The sequence below is a fragment of the Carcharodon carcharias genome, chromosome 20 (genome assembly GCF_017639515.1).
Source record: "Carcharodon carcharias isolate sCarCar2 chromosome 20, sCarCar2.pri, whole genome shotgun sequence".
Taxonomy (NCBI): domain Eukaryota; kingdom Metazoa; phylum Chordata; class Chondrichthyes; order Lamniformes; family Lamnidae; genus Carcharodon; species Carcharodon carcharias.
Genome location: NC_054486.1, coordinates 72,356,102 through 72,376,148, shown reverse-complemented (window position 1 = coordinate 72,376,148; position 20,047 = coordinate 72,356,102). Strand labels below are relative to the sequence as shown.

The 20,047-nt window shown below is 39.2% G+C and overlaps 1 protein-coding gene across 1 annotated transcript; it reads right to left on the bottom strand.

Annotated features, from left to right (window-relative positions):
• Positions 1-5,762: 5,762 nt before the first annotated feature.
• Positions 5,763-15,176, bottom strand: bag5 (BCL2 associated athanogene 5). The gene is made up of 2 exons (XM_041215254.1): positions 15,114-15,176; positions 5,763-10,687 (listed from the first exon to the last, which is right to left on the bottom strand). The coding sequence occupies exon 2, from the start codon at positions 10,653-10,655 to the stop codon at positions 9,309-9,311; it is 1,347 nt and encodes a 448-aa protein (XP_041071188.1). The 5' UTR covers positions 10,656-10,687; positions 15,114-15,176; the 3' UTR covers positions 5,763-9,308.
• Positions 15,177-20,047: the final 4,871 nt, after the last annotated feature.

Sequence of the window (20,047 nt, the reverse complement as noted above, 5' to 3'; positions counted from 1 at the left end):
AAGTGGTACCTACAGGATCTTTTGAGTACAGCAAAGCAAAACTCAAACTGAACCATGCAAATATAAATGCTAGATCACTCGAAAATTAATTGTTTTCTATAATGAGGGCACCCTAGTGGCTTATGGCAGGAAGGGTCAATCTGCAAATCTAGGTGCCACATGCAATCACCATGTCCCCATAACTTGGCTTTGGAAATCCAAACATCTCAGTCCCGTTAGTACAAAAGCAAAAGACTACAAACGCTGGGAATCCGAACTAAAAATCGGCTGATGACCTATCATCTGAACCTGAAACGTTAATTGTTTTTCTCTCCACAAATGCTGCCAGTTTTGATGGGTATTTCCTGATGTTCTGTTTTTATTTCAGGCCTATTAGTGTTTATTTTTTTATTTGCTAATTTGTCACATTTAAATTTGAAAATTGGAAGTTTAGAAAGGGCTGCTTTTAGTGTCATTGCTATATTGATGGACAAATGCTCAATCAGAACAAACCAAAAAAACTTAATACACAGCCCTTCAAATACATATGACCAACAAACACAAAAACCTGACACCCCTGGTCTGCTCTGACTTTTATATTGGCATGTTTAATTCTAGGTTTGTTTATCCACACTTCTCAATACTGATTGGTCTCCTCAGAATACATTAACTAAACAATTTCAGTTAAAAAAAAAATTCATCCACAGGATATGGGCACTTCAGGCAATTTGTTACTCATACCAACTGCCTTCTTCAACTCAAAGTGAACTCCAGTCAAAGTGGTAACAGTGCGGGGATATTGACTAAACAACCACAAAGGAATGACAGTAACACATTCTGTAACCTTATAGCCCAGCATACCTCTACCACTGCCATCAAGCCAAGGGATCAACCCTGGTTCAATGAATAGTGCACGAGGGCATGCCAAGAGCACCACCAGGTATGCCTAAAAATGAAGTGTCAACTTGGTTAAACCACAACACAGGGCTACTTGTATGCCAAACAGCTGAAGTAGCATGTGAAAGACAGAGCTAAGATATCCCACAACTAATGGATCAGATCTAAGCCCTGCAGTCCTGCCACATCCAGTCGTGAATGGTGGACAATTACACAACTAACAGCAGGAGCAGGCTCCACAAATATCCCCATTTTCAGTGATGGGGAGCCCAACGCATTAGTGCTGAGTGGATGATCCATCTCAGCCTCCTCCTGAGGTCTCCGGAATCACAGATGCCAGTCTTCAGCCAATTTGGTTCACTCCATGTGATATCAAGAAATGGCTGAAGGCATTGCATATTGCAAAGGCTATGGGTGCTTACAACATCCTGGCAATTGTACTGAAGACTTGTGGTCCAGAACTAGCTGCTCCCCTAGCCAAGTTGTTCCAAAACAGCTACAACATTGGCATTTACCTGGCAACATGGAAAATTCCCCAGCTATGTCCTGTCCACAAAAAGCCTGCCACTTACCAACCTATCAGTCTACTCTCAATCATCAGTGACGGAAGGGGTTGTCAACAATGCTATCAAGCAACATTTACTCAGCAATAAGCTAACTCTCAATTTGGGTTCCACCAGGGTCACTCAGCTCCCAACTTCATTACAGCCTTGGTCCAAACATGGACAAAAAGAGCTGAATTCATGGTGAGGTAAGAGTGATGCAGTGGTTCAAGAGGCAGCTCACAACCAATTTATGATGGGCAATTAAGAATGCGCCAGCGACACACATCCCATGAATAATAAAAAAAGTTCAACTTAGGCTAATTATGACTTAGTGGTGATGTTGTTCCAATGTACCTGCTACCCTTGTCCTTCAAAGTGGTGGAGGTCACAGGTTTGGGAAGTATTATCAAAGAAGCCTTGGCAAGTTGTTGTAAATTGTGTACATAGAGCATAATACGACCACAGTATGCTGGTGGTGGGAAGACTGGCAATTTCTCAGTCTACATATAGAGATTTAACATAAATTTAAAGTATTCAGTACCTGATATTTTGTAAACAGATTTGTACTTTTTGCTCAATGCTGCTTTTTGAAGATGGCTGAACACTCAATACATTGCTGCAACTCAACTGGCTACCTTAGGATGCTTAAAAATTATTTTTTCAAATGTTACTGCATCTATTTCTATTTAGAAGTGCTAATTAAATTATATATCTATGCATTGCAACATTGCATTCACTTTTATGTTTGATAAAAGAGCTTTGTCCAAGAAACTCTCAGCATTTATTCCAAGTACTTAAATTAGGAGGCATGTTTTTATTCCTTTTAAGCAATTCAAATGCTAACACACTATTAACTTTTCATCATGAATCCAAATAAAACTTAGTGCTGATCTATAACATTTAAATACTTACACTACAATTACCATGAATCTTTAGCATGACAATATTACTTAAATGAGTACTTTATATGTTGATGGTAAAGTGTGATTAGAGAAATAATTTCTATATCTTTTGGAAATACTTATATTTTAAATAGAAATTGCATGAAGAATTAAATTGATATTATAAGTATTGAGTAAAATGATAATGTAGAGGTCAACAATTTAAATATCATCCCATAAGGTAACAGTTCGAGTTGTCATTGGCTATCATGAAGCTATTAATGTATATTATTGGAAATTACTTTTCTTTTAAAATAGAGGTTTAGTCTGTGGGTGTCTTAATTGGATTAAAGACAGCTAGTCTGGGTGCTTTGATGTAAGAGAGGTAGAGTGCATTTGCATTTTGTTGAATACAGCATTCAAGAATGGGAGTGAAATCTGGCACCTAGCTAGCAGAGACCAAGCAAGGCTTATATTACTAATAAAATCGGTACTATGAAAGGGATTTTATTTTTTTTAGAACAGGTGGAGTTCAAAGGGGCTGGTGTTACAATGAGAATTTACATTCAAAGAGATGTGCTTGATACAACTGATAGCAGTTTTGTATGTGAGGGGCAGAGGCAATGGAAGATCAAAGTCTGTAAGCCTACCATGTGTCTGCAAAGGAACCTAATTTTGAATTTATAAGGTGAAAATGCTTAAAGTCTATGGGTTGCTGTTACCTTAATAGAGATCAGTTTGGGAATTTGTTAAAAGTTATGATAGTAGTAATTTGTAGCCATGTGTATATATTTAACTTGTGTAAATTAATAAATGTCTCATGTAGCGATATAAAACTTTGAAAACTGGTGGTCTCATTCCTGAATTTAGAGCTGCATCTCAAACATACTACTTAAAAGTATAGGTTATGACAGTTGTTTAAAGTTTCCCTTTTAAATAACTCAGCTTTATCAACTGCTGTGTCATAACATTAACCAAAATCCAACTTGAGCCATGGAAAAATGTTCAATAGGAAACTATATCTGCTGAAATTTAAACATGTATTTTTTAAAAATCTATTCATAATTGCTAACTTTTTAAAAGTGTATTTCAACATCAATTGAGCAAATGTTAACAGCGTTAAGTTTGGTTTGCCAATTCAAAACAAATATAAATTAGAACAGAATTGTTCTTTCCAAAAAAGAATAATTTGGTAAGAAAATTGGTGTAATCTCAAACTAATTTTGCAAGATTAATGTAATTTTCTAGAGATTGTATTTGAACTGCCCATTTCAATTTTATCCATGCAACTAATGTGAGGAAAAAATTATAATAAAGTTGATACATTCATAAAAATTGTCACACAATTAATATTTCCTAGGAAGCAAGGCAGGTTTGGCCATCTCAGCCAGTTGTGCTAGTGGTCTTCTATGCACCCAGTTATAAAAGATACTGGAAGGAATCTATGACAAGGGCATCCCCTTTTCCCCCCTGCCCTCCAACCCCCCCCAACCATTCCCCTCCCTTAATTGCAAAATCATAAAGTTAACCACTCAACAGGACAAATTACTGAAAGAAAAAATGTAACTTAGCCAAATAACTCAATAGTAATAGTTAGAAAATTTGAAAAACACATGAATAGAATCCACTGATGGTATGCACAATCTGGATGTTGAATTTAACCCTCATGTTAGAAACAAACCCATGTTGCAGCTATTAGGATCAGCTGCTGTAAATTAATTTGTCACAATAATAGTGCTAAAAATCTAATCTCTCAAATGTTATTCTAAATGAAGACAATATTTGGGTATTGAAATATATTGATTCATTACAAAACTGGGGTATTCAAAGATATGTTTTCAGCAATTGCACATTGTAGATATTTTCTTTGATTAATAAGTTATCTTATTAGAGAATCCTTAAGTGTAATAATTTTGGGAAGCTCATAGTTTAGCTAATTAGTATCAGGAATAATGGTAAACATTACAAGCTCATCAAGATCTTTTAAATTCTATGTTAGAGAATTGATATGAAAGCTTAGAATATGGTTGTTACATGTTTCTGCCCACCTGCAGCTTTACTATGTTTCCCAGTGTGAGAGGCTCCTTATCACAGCTGTTTTGCTACTTTATCTACTCATATGGTGAATAAACAATCTGTGTAATGAGTGTCAAAAACTATTATTCATAGTGATGTAGAATAACAATATACCTAGGGATCGAGATATAGACAAACTGCAAGAGCAAACCTTAAGCAATTTATCATTTCTGATGTGTTCCTCTCTAGAAAAAAAAGAGGAACTGTTTTTATTTTTTACAATATATGCAAGTGGAGGTGGTGGGCGGTGGCATGAATGCCAAGCTATTGCAATTGAATCCTTTGATTTGAGCTGCAGGTATATTCAGTTTAATTACACACATCAGAGATACAGTATATTTAATGTATGTTTTATGAGGGAATATCAACTCTCACTAAAATCAAAAACAAAAATTTAAGAGTCTTAATACAAATCCTTACTTTTAAAAACTACTTGGCTTTTTTGTTTCTGACATAGAAGAAAAGACAATATTAACTCAGTCTAAATGCTGATTATAAATGCAAATTATTTTGTTCAAATTGCTGCAATGCCCTCATCCATTGCAAATATTAGCGATGTTTTTAACCATAATTCTCAAAGTTGATGATCCATATTCAAAACAACTTTTGATTAAGTCAATATTCAGTGGTATCCATACAAATAGTTAAAAGCTACTTAAATTAAGTGTATCATCAATTTCGGTAGAAATTCAACTGGGGACACATTGATACTTAAATTATTTGATACAACAAATTGAACCAGCCAGTACTTTTGTGGGGTAGGGACAGCCATGATGTAGAGTGTTACATTATTTTGTATTTAATTATTTTAATGTCCATATTTAATGTGCTTCTTTGATTTGATTAATTATACTGTATGACTGATCTACTCAACCTTGACCTTATCCACCAATGTCCCGAAAGATGTATAATAATTATTTATTATTGCATGATGTAAACACATTTTCATTACTGCTGTGCTGTAAAATGTTGGAGTTGCCATTAAGTTATAGTCAGAATAAACCGACATTTTTTGAAGTTCCCTTGCTAAATGTTTGAAGCAGTGCGAGATAATTGTGTCACTCTTTCCCCAACCCTATCCTTGTTTAAAATAGCTCATCAATCTCTATATAATTTTATAAAAATTGACACATTATGATTCAAATATGTTAAACTCTCCTTTACTTTTATTGAGTGTTAGTTGGTATCACTCATACTGCACTTTGATTAAGGAAAGTTGCCCATACGGAATCGCTGTAGCCATATGTGCTTGCATACACCTATTGTCAGACTCTCAAAAATCATGGAAATTTCGCAAGTGCAGTGTGCAAATGTTTGACAAAATATTATGCAAAAGCAGGCACCTAATGCACCCAAAATCAGAGCGAAGTCTGAGAGTCAAGTCTTTATCTTTAAAATTATCATTTTTGAATGTTATTTATTCAATATAGCTGTAGTCTTAGGAGAAAGCAACAAAACCAATGGGAAACATGCTGGCATTCTACATGTGAACTAAGATACTTAAATTCAACTGTTAGCTAAGGAATGTTCCCTGGAATTTCTCTACTATGTGCAACTTATTTGTTGCATTGCTGTTACTGCGCAGCCATGCAAACGTGCAACTTAAAGGGAATGTTGCTTGTGCGCAGCATGTTTGTTGCATGCACAGTACATTCTGGATGGCTACCACAGCTACACACCCGCACAGTTTAGAGGGAACACAGGAGGCTAATTTCAATTCAAATCAAATAGAAATAAAATGCACATTCTACAAAAAAGAAAATAATATCAATCATATATTGTTCAGTTCCAACACTCCATCTATTACCTATGAAATATTTGCAGCTATAAACCCAGTTGTCTCAGGTAATGTCCTGGACATGAATGAACCCTAAGAAAATATAAAAGGGTTGAAAACCAGTGTTGGATCGGAATCCCCTCCAACTGGACTTTATTAAATGTAAAAACCCCAAAGGCCATGCTTCATGGACATAAACATTGCAAAACAAAACAGGCTAAATCTCAACACAGAGGCAGGCTGTACTGCAAGGGGTTAATCTTCAAATATGTCAACACCGCATCCAAATCGATACTCTGTAAAGATACTGGGACATTATTATCTCAAAGAGACAAAGCAGGTGCCATCAAACAATCCAATTAAAGAAACTGGGAGAATGTCACAGCAAGTGGCCCTAGACAAAAGACATCACACAAATAAACATTGACAACAGCGAAGGAGAAATGGATCTTATCACATGCACACTAACTTGAGATCCAGAGACATCACACTGGGATGGGGTCCATCGTTTCGATCGTGGAAACAACATTGTGATGAATGGGTTGTCTGAACCAAGGCAGGAACCAGACTAAAGAGATTAAGGGATGCTAAGCACCAACCATCCAAGCAGAATGTGCTCCAGGAAAAGTACTTGAAACTGTAAACAAGATTTGTAATAAAAAGGGGTCTGGCACTGCAGTCACCAAGAAGGATCAGGAACGGTCAACCTGACTCACGGACCTACAGCTGACATCGAAACAACCAACCGTGCGGGGAGTTGTAAGTTTCAGCCAGATCCACAGATCTTGGGGCTGAGAATTAAGGATAGTTTTAAGGGTAGTAACTAAATCCTGAAAGGGGATTTGAGTTAGACTGACCAAGTTTTCAGGCAGAAACGTGGGGTTGCCTGTAGTTCTACTTTTCAGTGGAGTTTTATGAATTAATTTGTGGTTTAGAGCTTTGTGTAGCATCACTACACTTAGTTTAGAGCTCTTGTTTTAGGGGCAGTGGAAGTGTTCTGTCAATAAGTAAGTTTGTAGTTGAGTCTAAACCTGTGTCCCTGTGAGTTTGTCCTTTATAAGATCCTAAATCAAGAACCAACAGTAAGGGTAAACGAGCACTGATTGAATCCCTTACATATCTGGTGACCGTGGCAGGACTTTAAGGTTAAGAACAAATTATGGACGGGGCTAAGAGCAAGAAATCTTCAATGGAGTAGAGGACATCCGAGTGTGTAGGAGGTAAATTGAACTTTTCTGCATCGTGGATGCAGGAGTTGAGGAATGCTGCCTGCTCAGGGGAGAAGGTAGCCGAGTGGGCGGTAGTAGTTCACACAAGAAATCAAAAGAAAATGCAGTTTGGCTGCTCTGTATGCAGAGACAAAACCAAATTCTAGCAGTGAAACTTAAGCAAGTGCAGGAGGAAAAGGAGGAGTGGGTGAACAGGGCAAACGATAGGGAGGCCGTGGTGGGTCAGCTAGCGGCAGAATTAAGAAGCAAAAGGCAGGAGAGGAGAGTGCACGAGGAGGCTTCAAGGAGCACAGTGGAATATTTGCAATGCCAGATTATGGAAAGTAAAAGGGAATGCCAGGCTCAACGAGAACAAAGTGCCAGGCAACTGGAGAGAGCTGGTAAGGCTGAGGGGCAGCTGAAAGATAGTAAGACAGCTTAAAAGGTAGCACAGTCAGACACATGGAGAGGCTGACCGCGGGCCCTGTAGGGAAAAGATCTGGAAGCTGACCCTAGCATTATCAGGGGCCAGAGGTTTGGCCAACCTCATGGCACAAGGAGAATGTGGTATAGGCACGGATGAAGTGGGGAAAGAGTCTGATGAAGGGATTCAGAATAGCAGGAGTCAGCCAGCTCCCGAAGCACCTGGTCCACAAAGATCAATGTTCCCTCTACGATAGCAGAAGTTTGGCCCACCTCCAGTAGGCGATGGTCCACCACCATTGCAAAGTGACTATTTAGTCCCATATACAACCCTCCAGTTGCAGGAGATGCTAGCCAACATGCCAAAGTTAAAAACTGGAGGGGAAGCCTCTGCCCACTTTGCAAATATAGAACAGAAAGGGGGAATTAACAGCTGTGATGAGCACTAGATTAAAAAGCTGATCTTGTTCTCCCTGGACGATGAGTTATATCAGAGTTTATCAGCAGCTACTAAGGTAGGGGGTGGAAATGTGAATGGGTTGAAGGATGAGATTTTGATTGCACTGGGACATGGTCAGGGCAGCACGTTCTTGCAGGTCAAACAGGCCCAGCAGCCAGTGGGAGTGGCATTGGATGGGTTTGCAGACAGGTCATGGACTGTGTATCTGAAGGCTACAGGAGGCAACTAGGATTGGTTACAACCAGTGGGGGTTGATAGAAACCATTGGCTGAGGACCCTTGCATCCCACTGCCTGCCATGGATTAAAACGATGGCAGAGTCATGGTTTGACCCTGAGGACCTGACGAATACAGAGGCAGGGGTACTGAGGAAACTGATCCTAGCATTTCAAGCTGACTTGGGGGGGGGTGGTGGTGGTAGAAGAGCTCAAGCAGAAGGGTAAAGCACATGCAATGAAGTGAGGCCCAGGGGGCAGAAATGAATGGAAGCAGGAAGGGGCTAACAAGGCCAAAGCATGTTTTAATTGTGGGAAGACTGGATCATGGAATATCGGTTTCCGAAAAAGGGTAAACCAGGAAGAGGGGGTTCCCCAGGGTCGAAGTCGCAGGAAATAGAGGCGGAGTCTAAGCGAAAGGAAGCAGAGAGGCAGAAGGCAGACGACCCAGTAAATGATCGAACCCCTTACTCCAGCATAATATAGAAACAGCCAAGGGTCTAAATTCATCAATACTTTTAGCCATTATATTTCACTGCCTTCCTTTTATGGTGTTCCCAAAGCATACATTGTGTCTGAAATCTTAAATGACGCTGTAATGAAATATCAAATATACTGTCAAGCATTCATTACTATCCATATTTAAAGAACACTTACTGTTTAATTTTCTTTGAAAATTTGAAAAATCTAGTTAAATCAGTTACATAACCTTATGATATGGACTTTAGCCTTCCTGAAATTGTTAAATATACTAGTAGCCTGAACAATTCTTCTAAATTATTACAAATAGTGCAAAGCATGAGTCACAAAAGCACAAAAACTATACACTTCATGCACTGAACTACTGTTCAGTATTCCCATTCATCTGTTTTCATGTCTAAATAATTCAGAATATTCTGGGCAAATTTCACTGCTTGTTTTCTGGCAACCTTCGCACCATCATTCCCTTGGGTTTCCACTGCATCAAGTGCAAGGAGTTGCTTTGTGAGCATTTCTTCCAGTCTCACGTAATTCTTGTCTGTTCTGTCTCCATCAAATGACAGTACCTGCTTCTGAAATTCTGACAAATGGCTCAGGACCTGCCATACAGCTTTCTGTGAAGGATGCTCATCTTTAAGCTGTTCTTCCATGTTCTCTCTTTTTCCAAGTGTCTCCTTCAGGTCAACATAAGCTATCACAGCCTGCACATCAACTACGGATCTTCTCCTAGCTTCACGAATACATGGATTTTTACCAATGTCTATTTTATCTAATTCGGTGAGAAGACTTTGCAGCTCTGCCTTTGATTTGAAATGGAGATCAGAAACATTTTCTAATTGCAGCAGCTGTTGTTTCAATTGTGTCGTCTTCTGGCGTATTTCTTCTATCTGTTTGATGGATTGATTTTGTGCTAAATCATAACTCCCTGCAGCCTCGCCTTCCGATTCTATCTCCAAGTGCTCTAGTAAACAATTGATTTCATGCACTACACGTTTCCGGTAGTTTCTCACTTCTGAGTGTCCAGTCACATCTGCAGCATCCAATTGCATCAACAACCCTGTGAGGACACGGGACAGATGTGCACAGTTCTCCAAAGCATTTAGGTTCATGAGCAGGCCAATCACATCCCATCTTGCTTTGCTAACCTCACACAAAACAGAGTCGATCTTGGGAACAGAAGGATGCGTATCTGTGGACAGAGGCAAAGATAACGCTTGCCGACCAATACAGTTTTCAATGATGTCCTGCACTGCACAAATCCTGGTCAAAGCTCGATACCTCGCTTTCCTCAAACTAAGTTTTCCTCCTGTTTTTACCTGCGTCAGTTGAAATATGATTTCTTGGATGCGATCAGCAAATTCCTCAGTTATCAAACCCCCAGCTGAAGCTAACTCATTGGTAACCAACTGTTGTGCGTCACTGAAGACCTTTTCCACCTTCAGTCGAGATGGGTGAGTTGCAATTTGCTCTAGCTCTTTGAGAAGTCCCTCCACATCCTTCACTGCACTTTTGCGGCCATGCTGGATATCAGACTTGCCGTCAGTATCTACTGCATCTAAGTCAAACAGCAACTTGGTCAAAGTGCTCTCCAGACGCTTGTATTCTCTGTCAGACTGTGTACCGCTGAACGAAACTACAAGTCGCCTAGATTCATGGATTTCCTTCTGAATTTCTTGGATTCTAATCATGGAAGGATGTTGTTGACCCATGGCCATATTCTCTTTTTCCCTAATGAGTCATAGTGGGTCTGAAATTGAAGCAAAACATGTTGGTCAAGGGTCACTTCTTGGCATCAGACCTGAACTGTACTTGTAGTTGCCTCCAGAATTAAAATGCTATCAAGTGGAGGACCTGTAAATTGGCTACTGCTCCATCAATACATTTAGTAAATGTAACGACGCATGTTCCTTGCATGGTCAGAAATTGTAACAATTAACTATACCTAGCATTTGACTCTGGCATGTTGAGGCAAAATTCTGAGATAAGCCCAACCAATTTCTGTGGCAACAGAATCTAGATTTTGCAGCAAGTTGACCCAGGATTTTAAAACATCACAAATATTTTTTAGAAAAATGATGGTGCTGAGCCTTAAGAGTCTGTGTGCTATTTAAACTGGAAGAGGCACCACATTTACTAAGCTCTGCCTCCTATCCCTCAGCCAATTTCACACACATTGCCATTGTATCTTTAATATCATGTGCTTCTCTTTTTGAATAAATCTGTTATGCAGTACCCTATCAAATGCTTTTTCAAAGTGCATACATACAATATCTACTACATTACCTTCACCAATCCTCTCTGTTACTTCATCAAATAACTCAATCAGGTTAGGCAGACAGAATTAATTAACAGTTAACCTAAATGGGTCGCCACTCAAATTTCCTTCCTTTTAACTATATTAGTCATAATGTCCCAATCATCCAGTTTGTTTTCCCAGAAGAACTTTAACCAGTAGAAAAGACGACAACTCTTCTTTAACATCCCAACTACTGAATCAAACACAAGATCAATGATTAGCATTCTTTGGCATTTTTTGCTAAGCATCTCGGGACCATTGTTGCTCACCATTTACATAAAGCTATTTGGGCTCAGGAATTACATAGGATTTCTTAGGATATACAGCACAGAAACAGGCCATTTGGCCTATCTAGTCCATGCTGGTGTTTATGCTCCACTCAGTCCTCCCTTTATCTTCTGCCATCTAAACGTACCATCATTACCATCTATTCACTTATCCCTCATATGTCTAATTTCCCCTGAAATGCATCTGTACGATCCATTTCAACTACTCCCAGTTGCAGCAGGCCAGGCATTCTTAGCGGCATTTGGACGAAGTTTCTTTTGAATTGCATATTGTATTTCCTGGTGACTATCTTATATTGGTGGATTCTAGTATGCTCTTCCCCATGATAACAAACATAATTTTTGTGTTCATTCTATCAAAACCTTTCATAATGTTAAAGACCTCTATTAGGTCGCCCTCAGCCTTTCTTTTCGGAGAAAAAAGACCCAGCCTGTCAATCCTTTCCTGATCTGTATACCCACGCATTTCTGGTATCATTCTTGTAAATCTTCTCTGAAACCTCTCCAGTACCTCTATATCTTCTTTGTAACATGTGAACCAGAACTGCACACAGTAGTCTTAAGTATGGTCAAACCAATGTTCAATATAGGTTTAGCATAACTTCCCCACTTTTAATTCTATTCTTCTAAAAATAAAGCCTAATGTTTGGTTTGCCTTTTTGTAAAAATGGCCTGCTAACCTGCAACGAAATTTGTAGTGATTGGTGCATTTGTATTCTGATTCCTTTCTTCCTACCAAAATGTGCTACCTCACATTTATCTGAGCTGAGCTTCAATTGCCAATCGCTTGCCCATTCAACAAGTTTATGTTCTCTTGTTACATATCGCAGTCCTCCTCAAAATTGACTATTCACCCCTCCCCCCAATTTGATGTCATCCACAAGTTATATTTTTGATTTCAAAGTCCAAATAGTTACTGTAAATTGTGAACAGCAGTGATACCAACATGGATTCTTGTGGAACACCACTTCCCATCTTCTGCCACTCTGAAGATCTACCCTTTATTCCCACTCTTCTGCTTGCTGTCTTAAAGCCAGCCAGCAATCCATTCTGCCACTTGCTCCCCGACTGCAAAACAATTATTTAATATTTCAGTAATTTCTTTATTGTTACCTGTGATATTATCCTGTCTATCCCTTAGTGGTCCTATTCCCATCACAGTTTTCCTTTTTTATTGAAGTGCCTGTAAAATATTTTACTCTTTTCTGTTACGTTCTTTGATAATTTAATTCTATGGTTTCTATTTGTCTTCCTAATTGACGGCCCCTCCTAACCTCTTCATATTCTCTGATTTTGCACTCTTCTGTGATCTATGTAATTAATGCAAGCCTTTTTCCTAACCCTCAATTGTTCCCTTCTGTCTTTATTTGTCCATGGAATCCCACTAGTGTTTAGTTTGCTGTTTCCTTTTAGAGGAATATTTTGTCCTTGCACTCTGTTGAAATATTTTAAATGCTCCCAATAGTTGTTCAATATCACTGTTTGCCAATATAGTTGCCCCTTTTATTTGCCTAAGTTCTATTCTCAGCCCTTCAACTTCAGCTTTTCTCCAATTTATTAACTTGGTTTTCGTCATGCTAATGTCTTTCACTACCATTATCTTAAAGAATGTTATATTACAGTCACTATTGCCTGGATGTTCCCCTATCTTTGCCTCTCTTATTTGCTTTGGTTTATTTCCCATTCCCAGACCCAATAGTAAATCATCCCTTGTTGGCTTTTTCGATATTGGGTCAGAAAGGAGACCTGTACGCATTGCAGGGACTCCATTCCCTTTTTCCCTTTACCTGCTTCTTCCGTCCAATTAATATCAGGGTAGTTGAAATTCCCCTTTTTTTTTTACTCAATTCCCTAATTTGTCTGCATATTTCTTCCTCCAATTCGCTTCTATTGCCATTGTTATCCTAAATAAGTAGTGATTCCACTTTCCTGTTTTCCTTCTCTATCTTTCCTAAATATGTTATACCCTGTAATGTTTAATTCCCAGTCCTGGTTTTCCTGTAGCCAGGTCTCAGTAATACTATGTCTGGCATGATTGCTTCCAGTTCTCCTGTTTTAATACAAGCTACGTATGCATTGCTGCACAGGCATTTTAACTCAACTTTAATAGATTTCCCCTCAGTTTATGTTTAACCATTTTTAGACTTCCATTCTATAAATATATTTATTCTCTTGCCATCAAGGTCCTCCCTTATGCTATTCTTTCCTGTGCTCAACTGCCTGTTGTGTTTACATTTAGGCTGTTTCTTGTAGATCCCTTCTCACCCCCTTACTAGCTTAAAGCCTTCACCACTTCCTTTCCACCAGGGCATGGGTTGCATAACCTTGTTCAGGTGAACCCCATCCGATTGGCACAGCTTTTCCCTGTCCCAGAACTGATGCCAGTGTGCCATGAAAAGGAACCCCATTTTCCCACTCTAGCCCTTTAGCCAAGTGTTAATTGTCCTGATCTGTCTGCTCTTACGCTAATTTGCATGTAGCTCAGGCAATGATCCAGAGATTACCCTTGAGATCTTGATTTTTAAATTTAGAACTAATTCCTGATCTCTTTCAGCAGGACCACCTCCCCATTCCTATCTACACTGTTTGTTCCAACAGGGATGATGACAAATTGAGTTACTCCCACCCTTTTCTAGTTCTTCTCTAGCCACCCTCACCCTGGCACCGGTAGACAACATACCCTTTGGAATTCTTGTTCTTGGCTGCAGACAAGGCTATCCATTTCCCTAATTATACACAGTCCCCTCTTTCTACCACATTTCTATACTGCTCTCCCCATTGGGACAGCCTTCTAAGCAATGGTGCCTTGATCTGCATTGGGGCCTACCTCCCTGCAAACTTTCTCCCTGCTCTCACAGGTAGCAAGCACATTGCACCTGTTGGACAGAACTAGTGCCTGCAGAACCTTCTTCTCAAACTTTCCTAAAACTGTTACCCGGTTTCCTGACAGTCATACCTTTCCTGAACCTGTGTTTTCCCTGAGGTGTGACTTTAGTCAGATTAAAGCTGACCAGAAATTCCTCCGCTCCCTTGTGTCAGAGTCTGACTCTGAGTTGGAGAGATTTGAGATGAACACAGCTCTTGCAGATGTGTTAGCTCAAGACAGTTGTGCCACCCGTAAACTCCCACAATGTGCAGTCCAGACACAATGCAGATGTACAATTTCAAAATCTGCAAATGACACTAAAGGGGTATAGGTAATGCAAAGGAGAAACTTGGCAAAATACAGGAAGACATTAATAAACCTGCAAAATAAACGAGTGTGTAATTGGAAAATTAATTTAAATAAAAACAAGTGTGAGGTGGTACATTTTGGTAGGAAGTTTAAAGGGGGTACATGTTCCTTGGAAAATAAGTGTCTAAATGGAGTACAGGAGCAGAGGAATCTGGAGCTCCATTTACACAGATCACTAAAAGCAGTGATGCTGGTTAATAAGGCCATAAGAAAGGAAAGCATTGGGGTTCATTTCTAGAGAGAGACAACAGAAGAGCAGAAAAAAATTAAAACAAAATATGGACACTGGAAAACTAAAATAAAAAACAGAAAATGCTGGAAATACTTAGCATAGTCCAGATGAAAGATCATCAACCTGAATGTTAGCTCTGCTTTTCTCTCTCCATAGATACTGCCAGATCTGCTGAGTATTTCCAGCATTTTCTGAAAAGCAGAAAAATTACGTTAAACTTGAATAGAATCTTGGCTAGGTCGCATTTGGAGTACTGTACACAGTGCTCATCTCCAGGGTAAGAATATAAAACACCGGAAAAAAAGTGCAAAAAATATTTACTGGACTGATAACAGAACTGAGAGCTTATACCCATCAGGAAAAATTGAACAGGATGGGGTTCTTTTCCCTAGAAAAGAGAAAATCGAGGGATTACCTGATAGAGATCTTCAAGATTCCAAAAGGGTTTGATAGGATAGACTTGAGGGTGTTTCCATTTGTGGGGGCGATAAATATAAGACAGTCACTAATAAAATGATTAGGGAATTCAGGAGAAACTTCTTTTCTCAGAGCAGTTAGTATAGATGAATTTAAGAGGAAGTTAGATAAACACGAGTGAGAAAGAAATAGAAGGATATGTTGATGGGGTTAGAAAGGTAGGTGGCGGCTCGTAAGGAGCATAAACACAGGCATGGACCTGTTGGGCCAAATTGCCAGTTTCTGAGCTGTAAATTCTGTATAATACTTAGAAATACTGTGATTTCTCTAACAAATCCATGCTGTCTGTCCATTATTAACTCATGGTTCTCCAAGTGAGAATTAATTTTATCCTTGACAGTAGTCTCCTGTAATTTACCTGGCCCTGACATTAGACTGCTTGACCCGAAGTTACCAGGATTATCCCTCTTCCCTTTTATGAACAGGGATACAGTACTTGGAATCTTCCAGTTCTGTGGCAATATGCCCATTTTCAAGAATTAAAAGATTATCATAGTGTCTGCTATTTGTATCTGAACTTTCCTCAGGAACCTAGGGTGCATCTCATTGTGACTGGGTGAGTTGTTAATTTTAAGTGATGCCAGCCTATTCAGAGCCTCCTTTCTAAATATTTTTATACTATCCAATCTCCTCCACTTCAATATTAACTCCATTTTCTTTTAAGACAATTCAGTGTATTCATTCAGTACAAGTCATGCCCCGTCTCCAAAAGGTATCTTGATTGTTCCCAGTTGACCCACCATTCCTTGAACTATCCTTTTACTTTTTATATGTAAAGATTTTTAGGTTCCTTTTTATGTTAGCTTTTATGTGTCAACTGTGGATCGTTTGGCAGCATTGTCACCTTTGAGTCAGAAGGTTGTGGATTCAAGTCCTACTTCGGGACTTGAGCACAAATATCAAGGCTGATACTTTGGTGCAATACTGAGTGCTGCACTTGGAGGTTTCATTTTTTGGATGAAATATTAAACCAAGGCCCTGCCTTCTCAGGTGGATGCAAAATTTCCCATGGCGCTATTTCAAAGAGGAGCGGGGAGGTATTCCACGTGTCCTGTCCAATATTTATCCCTCAATCAACATTCAAAATCACAAGAAAATAGCATTATCTGGTCATAATTGCACTGCTATTCACAGCAGTTTGCTATGTGCAAATTGGCTGTTGCTTTTCCTACATTAGAACAGTGACTACACTTCAAAAGTATATTATTGGCTGTAAAGCCTGTGGTTGTGCAAGGTGCAATATAAATGCAAGGGCTCTCCCTATGTCCTTCTTGTATCTGTTCTTAATTTTTCACTGCACTATATTTTTCCTATTTTTTGACTGTGTTTGGTATCAGTCATTTGTCATGACCCTACTTTTTCTGTTTTATTTTAACCTCAATTTCCTTTGTAATTTGGGAAGTTCCGGGTTTGGATTACATATATTTTCCTTAAGGGAATAACTTGATTTCTACCCAAACTATCGCCACCTTGAGGCATGCCACGACTGGGTTACTGTTTTCCTGGATAATCTTTGTTTCCAGTTCACTAAAACTGGCTCGCATCCAGTTAGACATTTTAACTGCTGATTTTTCTTGGTCCCTTTCCAAAACTACTGTAAACTTAATTATACTATGATCATTATTACTTGGGTGTACTCCCACTACAGTACACACCACCTGCCCTACTTCCTTCCCCAGAACTAGATCCAGCATTGCTCCTTTCTTCGTTTGACTAGAAATATACAGGAAGTTCTCCAGTATGCATTTTAACTATTCTTCACCCCTAGCTTGCCCTTTACTGTCCCCCACCACCCCCCCAACCCTGTCAATATCTGAGTAATTGAAATTCCCTATTACCTCCTTTTTTTACATTTCTGTGAAAATTTCCTAGATTTGCTCATTCATCTCCTTCCCACTATCTAGGGTTTGTACTAAACATCCCTGCAATGGAAAAGCTTTTCAGTTTAACTTTAACCAAATAAGTTTAGTCTCTGAACCCTCTAGTATATTGTCCCACTGTAGAACTGTAATATCCTTCATTAATCTCTGTCACTATGCATCCGACCAACCCCACCCGCCCATCTTTCTTCCTTCCCTATTCCTCCTGAATAAACTGTAGCTAAGAATGCTTGGTTTTCATTCCCAACCATGTTTAAGCCAGGTCTCCATTACAGCCAGCATATAAACCCACAGCCAGGTCTCCATTACAGCCAGCATATAAACCCACATAGTAATGTGCACCAGTAAGCTTGTCAACCTTATCTGTAACAGTCCTTGCATTAACACACACACATTCCAATACCATGCCAGATCAGTTTAAACCCTCCTCCACGGGCAGAATGTTGTTCAGGTACAAATTGTTTCTCTCAGAACTGGTATCAACGCACCAGAATCTGAAGTCCTCCCTCCTGCATCACATCTGCAAGTACACAGTCGTCTGCGCTATCCTCCCATTTCTGTACTTATTAACACGTAGGACTAAAAACAATTACCATCTTTTAGATTTTGTCCTTTAATCTTTTATCTAGCTCATGAAACTCTGCCTCTAGGATCTCTTCCTTTTCCTATCTATGTCATTGGTTCCAAAGTGAACCACAACTTCTGGCCGTTACCCCTGCCTTTGGAGAATGCCCTATGCCTGTTGACTGATATTTAGTAGCACTGAAATCAGAATAAAACATGCTAAAGCTGTACAGTACTCTTGTCAGGCAACACATGGGAGTGTCCAGTGGTTGTTTCCAATGCAATCTCACTCTGTTGTACTGTTGAAAAGAGCCTCAAGCCCCAAGTGTTACAGAACTGAAGGAGGAAAGGTGAGATAACCTTGACGCTTCAGGTTTAGAACAAGACAACGGCGCAAATGGTTTGAAGTAAATTTGAAGAATGACTTCAAAGTAAAATAACAATAACAAATAAAATAACAAGTGAGCAAACTGAACAAAAACAAATTTAGAGGTTAAGGAATTTTATATATGCAAAGAATAATTAATGTTCAAATGTATATCAGGGTAGGGTGGGGAGGCAAAGCCCTTGAGGTAATTTAAGAGACAGTAGGGTGGGATGATTGGGGATTTTTTTTTTACATGAATCAATTAAGTTAGGCCAAATAACCTCCTTTATCCAGATTTATCTTATGATCTTGGGATGTAACTTGCAATAAATTTTCTACAAATGTGCCACCTCGATGTTTTAAACATCATCAATAATGGCATGCAAATATATTGAATATTCTCATTAAAGTGCAAAATATCTTTGAAAGAAATATTTCAGCATTGTTTTAGCTTCTAGTATGTGATAACATGTCATTTATATTTAACTACATTAAGCTTTCGCAGAGATTTTAAAAACTTCACCAATTAAGGCGCTGATTTGTTTTGGAGAATGGATACCTTGTCCAAGTTGCATTCTTCATGTGTCAGCCTTCGCTCACTGGTAGCACAGTCACTTGTGGCAGGTGATAATTAATTCAAGTCCCACACCAGAGACCTCAGCAAAATGTAAGCTGGCACTTCAGTGTAATACTGAGGGAATGCACTGTTGGAGGTTCTGTATTTTAGACAAGATGCTAAACAGAGACTTCATCTGATTTTCAGATCACACAAAATATCCCATTGCACAATTCAAAGAACATGGAAATTATCTGAAAACTGATCTATGTCATTGCTTTTGTGGGAACTTGGTGTGCAAATTAGGTGCCACACTTGTCTACATTACAACAACATTTCAAATGTATTTCATTGGCTATGAAGCTCTTTGTGACATCCACGGATGTGAAAGCTGCTATATAAATGTAACGTTGGTTCACGCAAGTGAGTAGTGGCAAGGTTTTCAAACAGGGACATAAGAGCCAAGTTTAATTATTCTAACTTTTCAGTCCCAGGTGAGATCAGCTAACTTAGCACATGAGAGTTTCTTGGCCTGTAATGTTCAGTACCACACTGGGCAATGCACTGAGTCATGAGAGCTTCAAGTGATATTTTTACTGCATTAAGTATATATATATAAAAGCTGAAGCAGAGTCACTATATGCAAGTAACATTCACGCCACACAGGTGCCAGGCAATGACCGTCTCCAACAAGAGAGAATCTAACCATCTGTCCTTGATATTCAATGGCATTACCATTGCTGAACCACCAGCTATCAACATTCTGGGAGTTATCATTGACCAGAAACTGAACTAGACCAGCCATATAAATACTATGGCTACAAGAACAGGTCAGAGACAGGGAATTTTGTGTCGAGTAACTCACCTCCTGACTCCTCAAAACCTGTCAACCATCTACAAGACACAAGTCAGGAGTGTGTTGGACTACTCTCCACTTGCCTGGATGAGTGCAGCTTGCAACACCACACAAAACAAAGCAGCCCACTGGATCCATCCACCACCTTAAACATTCACTCCCTCCACCAGACATACAGTGGCAGCAGTGTGTACCATTTACAAGTTGCACTGCAGCAACTTGCCAATCCTCCTTCAATTGCACCTTCCAAACCCGTGACCTCTATTACTTAGTTGAACAAAGGCAGCAGATGAAGGGAACACCACCACTTGCAAGTTTTCCTCATAGTCATACAACATCCTGACTTGGAAACAGATC

What these genes read in the sequence shown, in the direction of transcription:
- bag5 (XM_041215254.1), bottom strand. Translation starts at nt 10,655, where the DNA reads ATGGCCATGGGTCAACAACATCCTTCCATGATTAGAATCCAAGAAATT.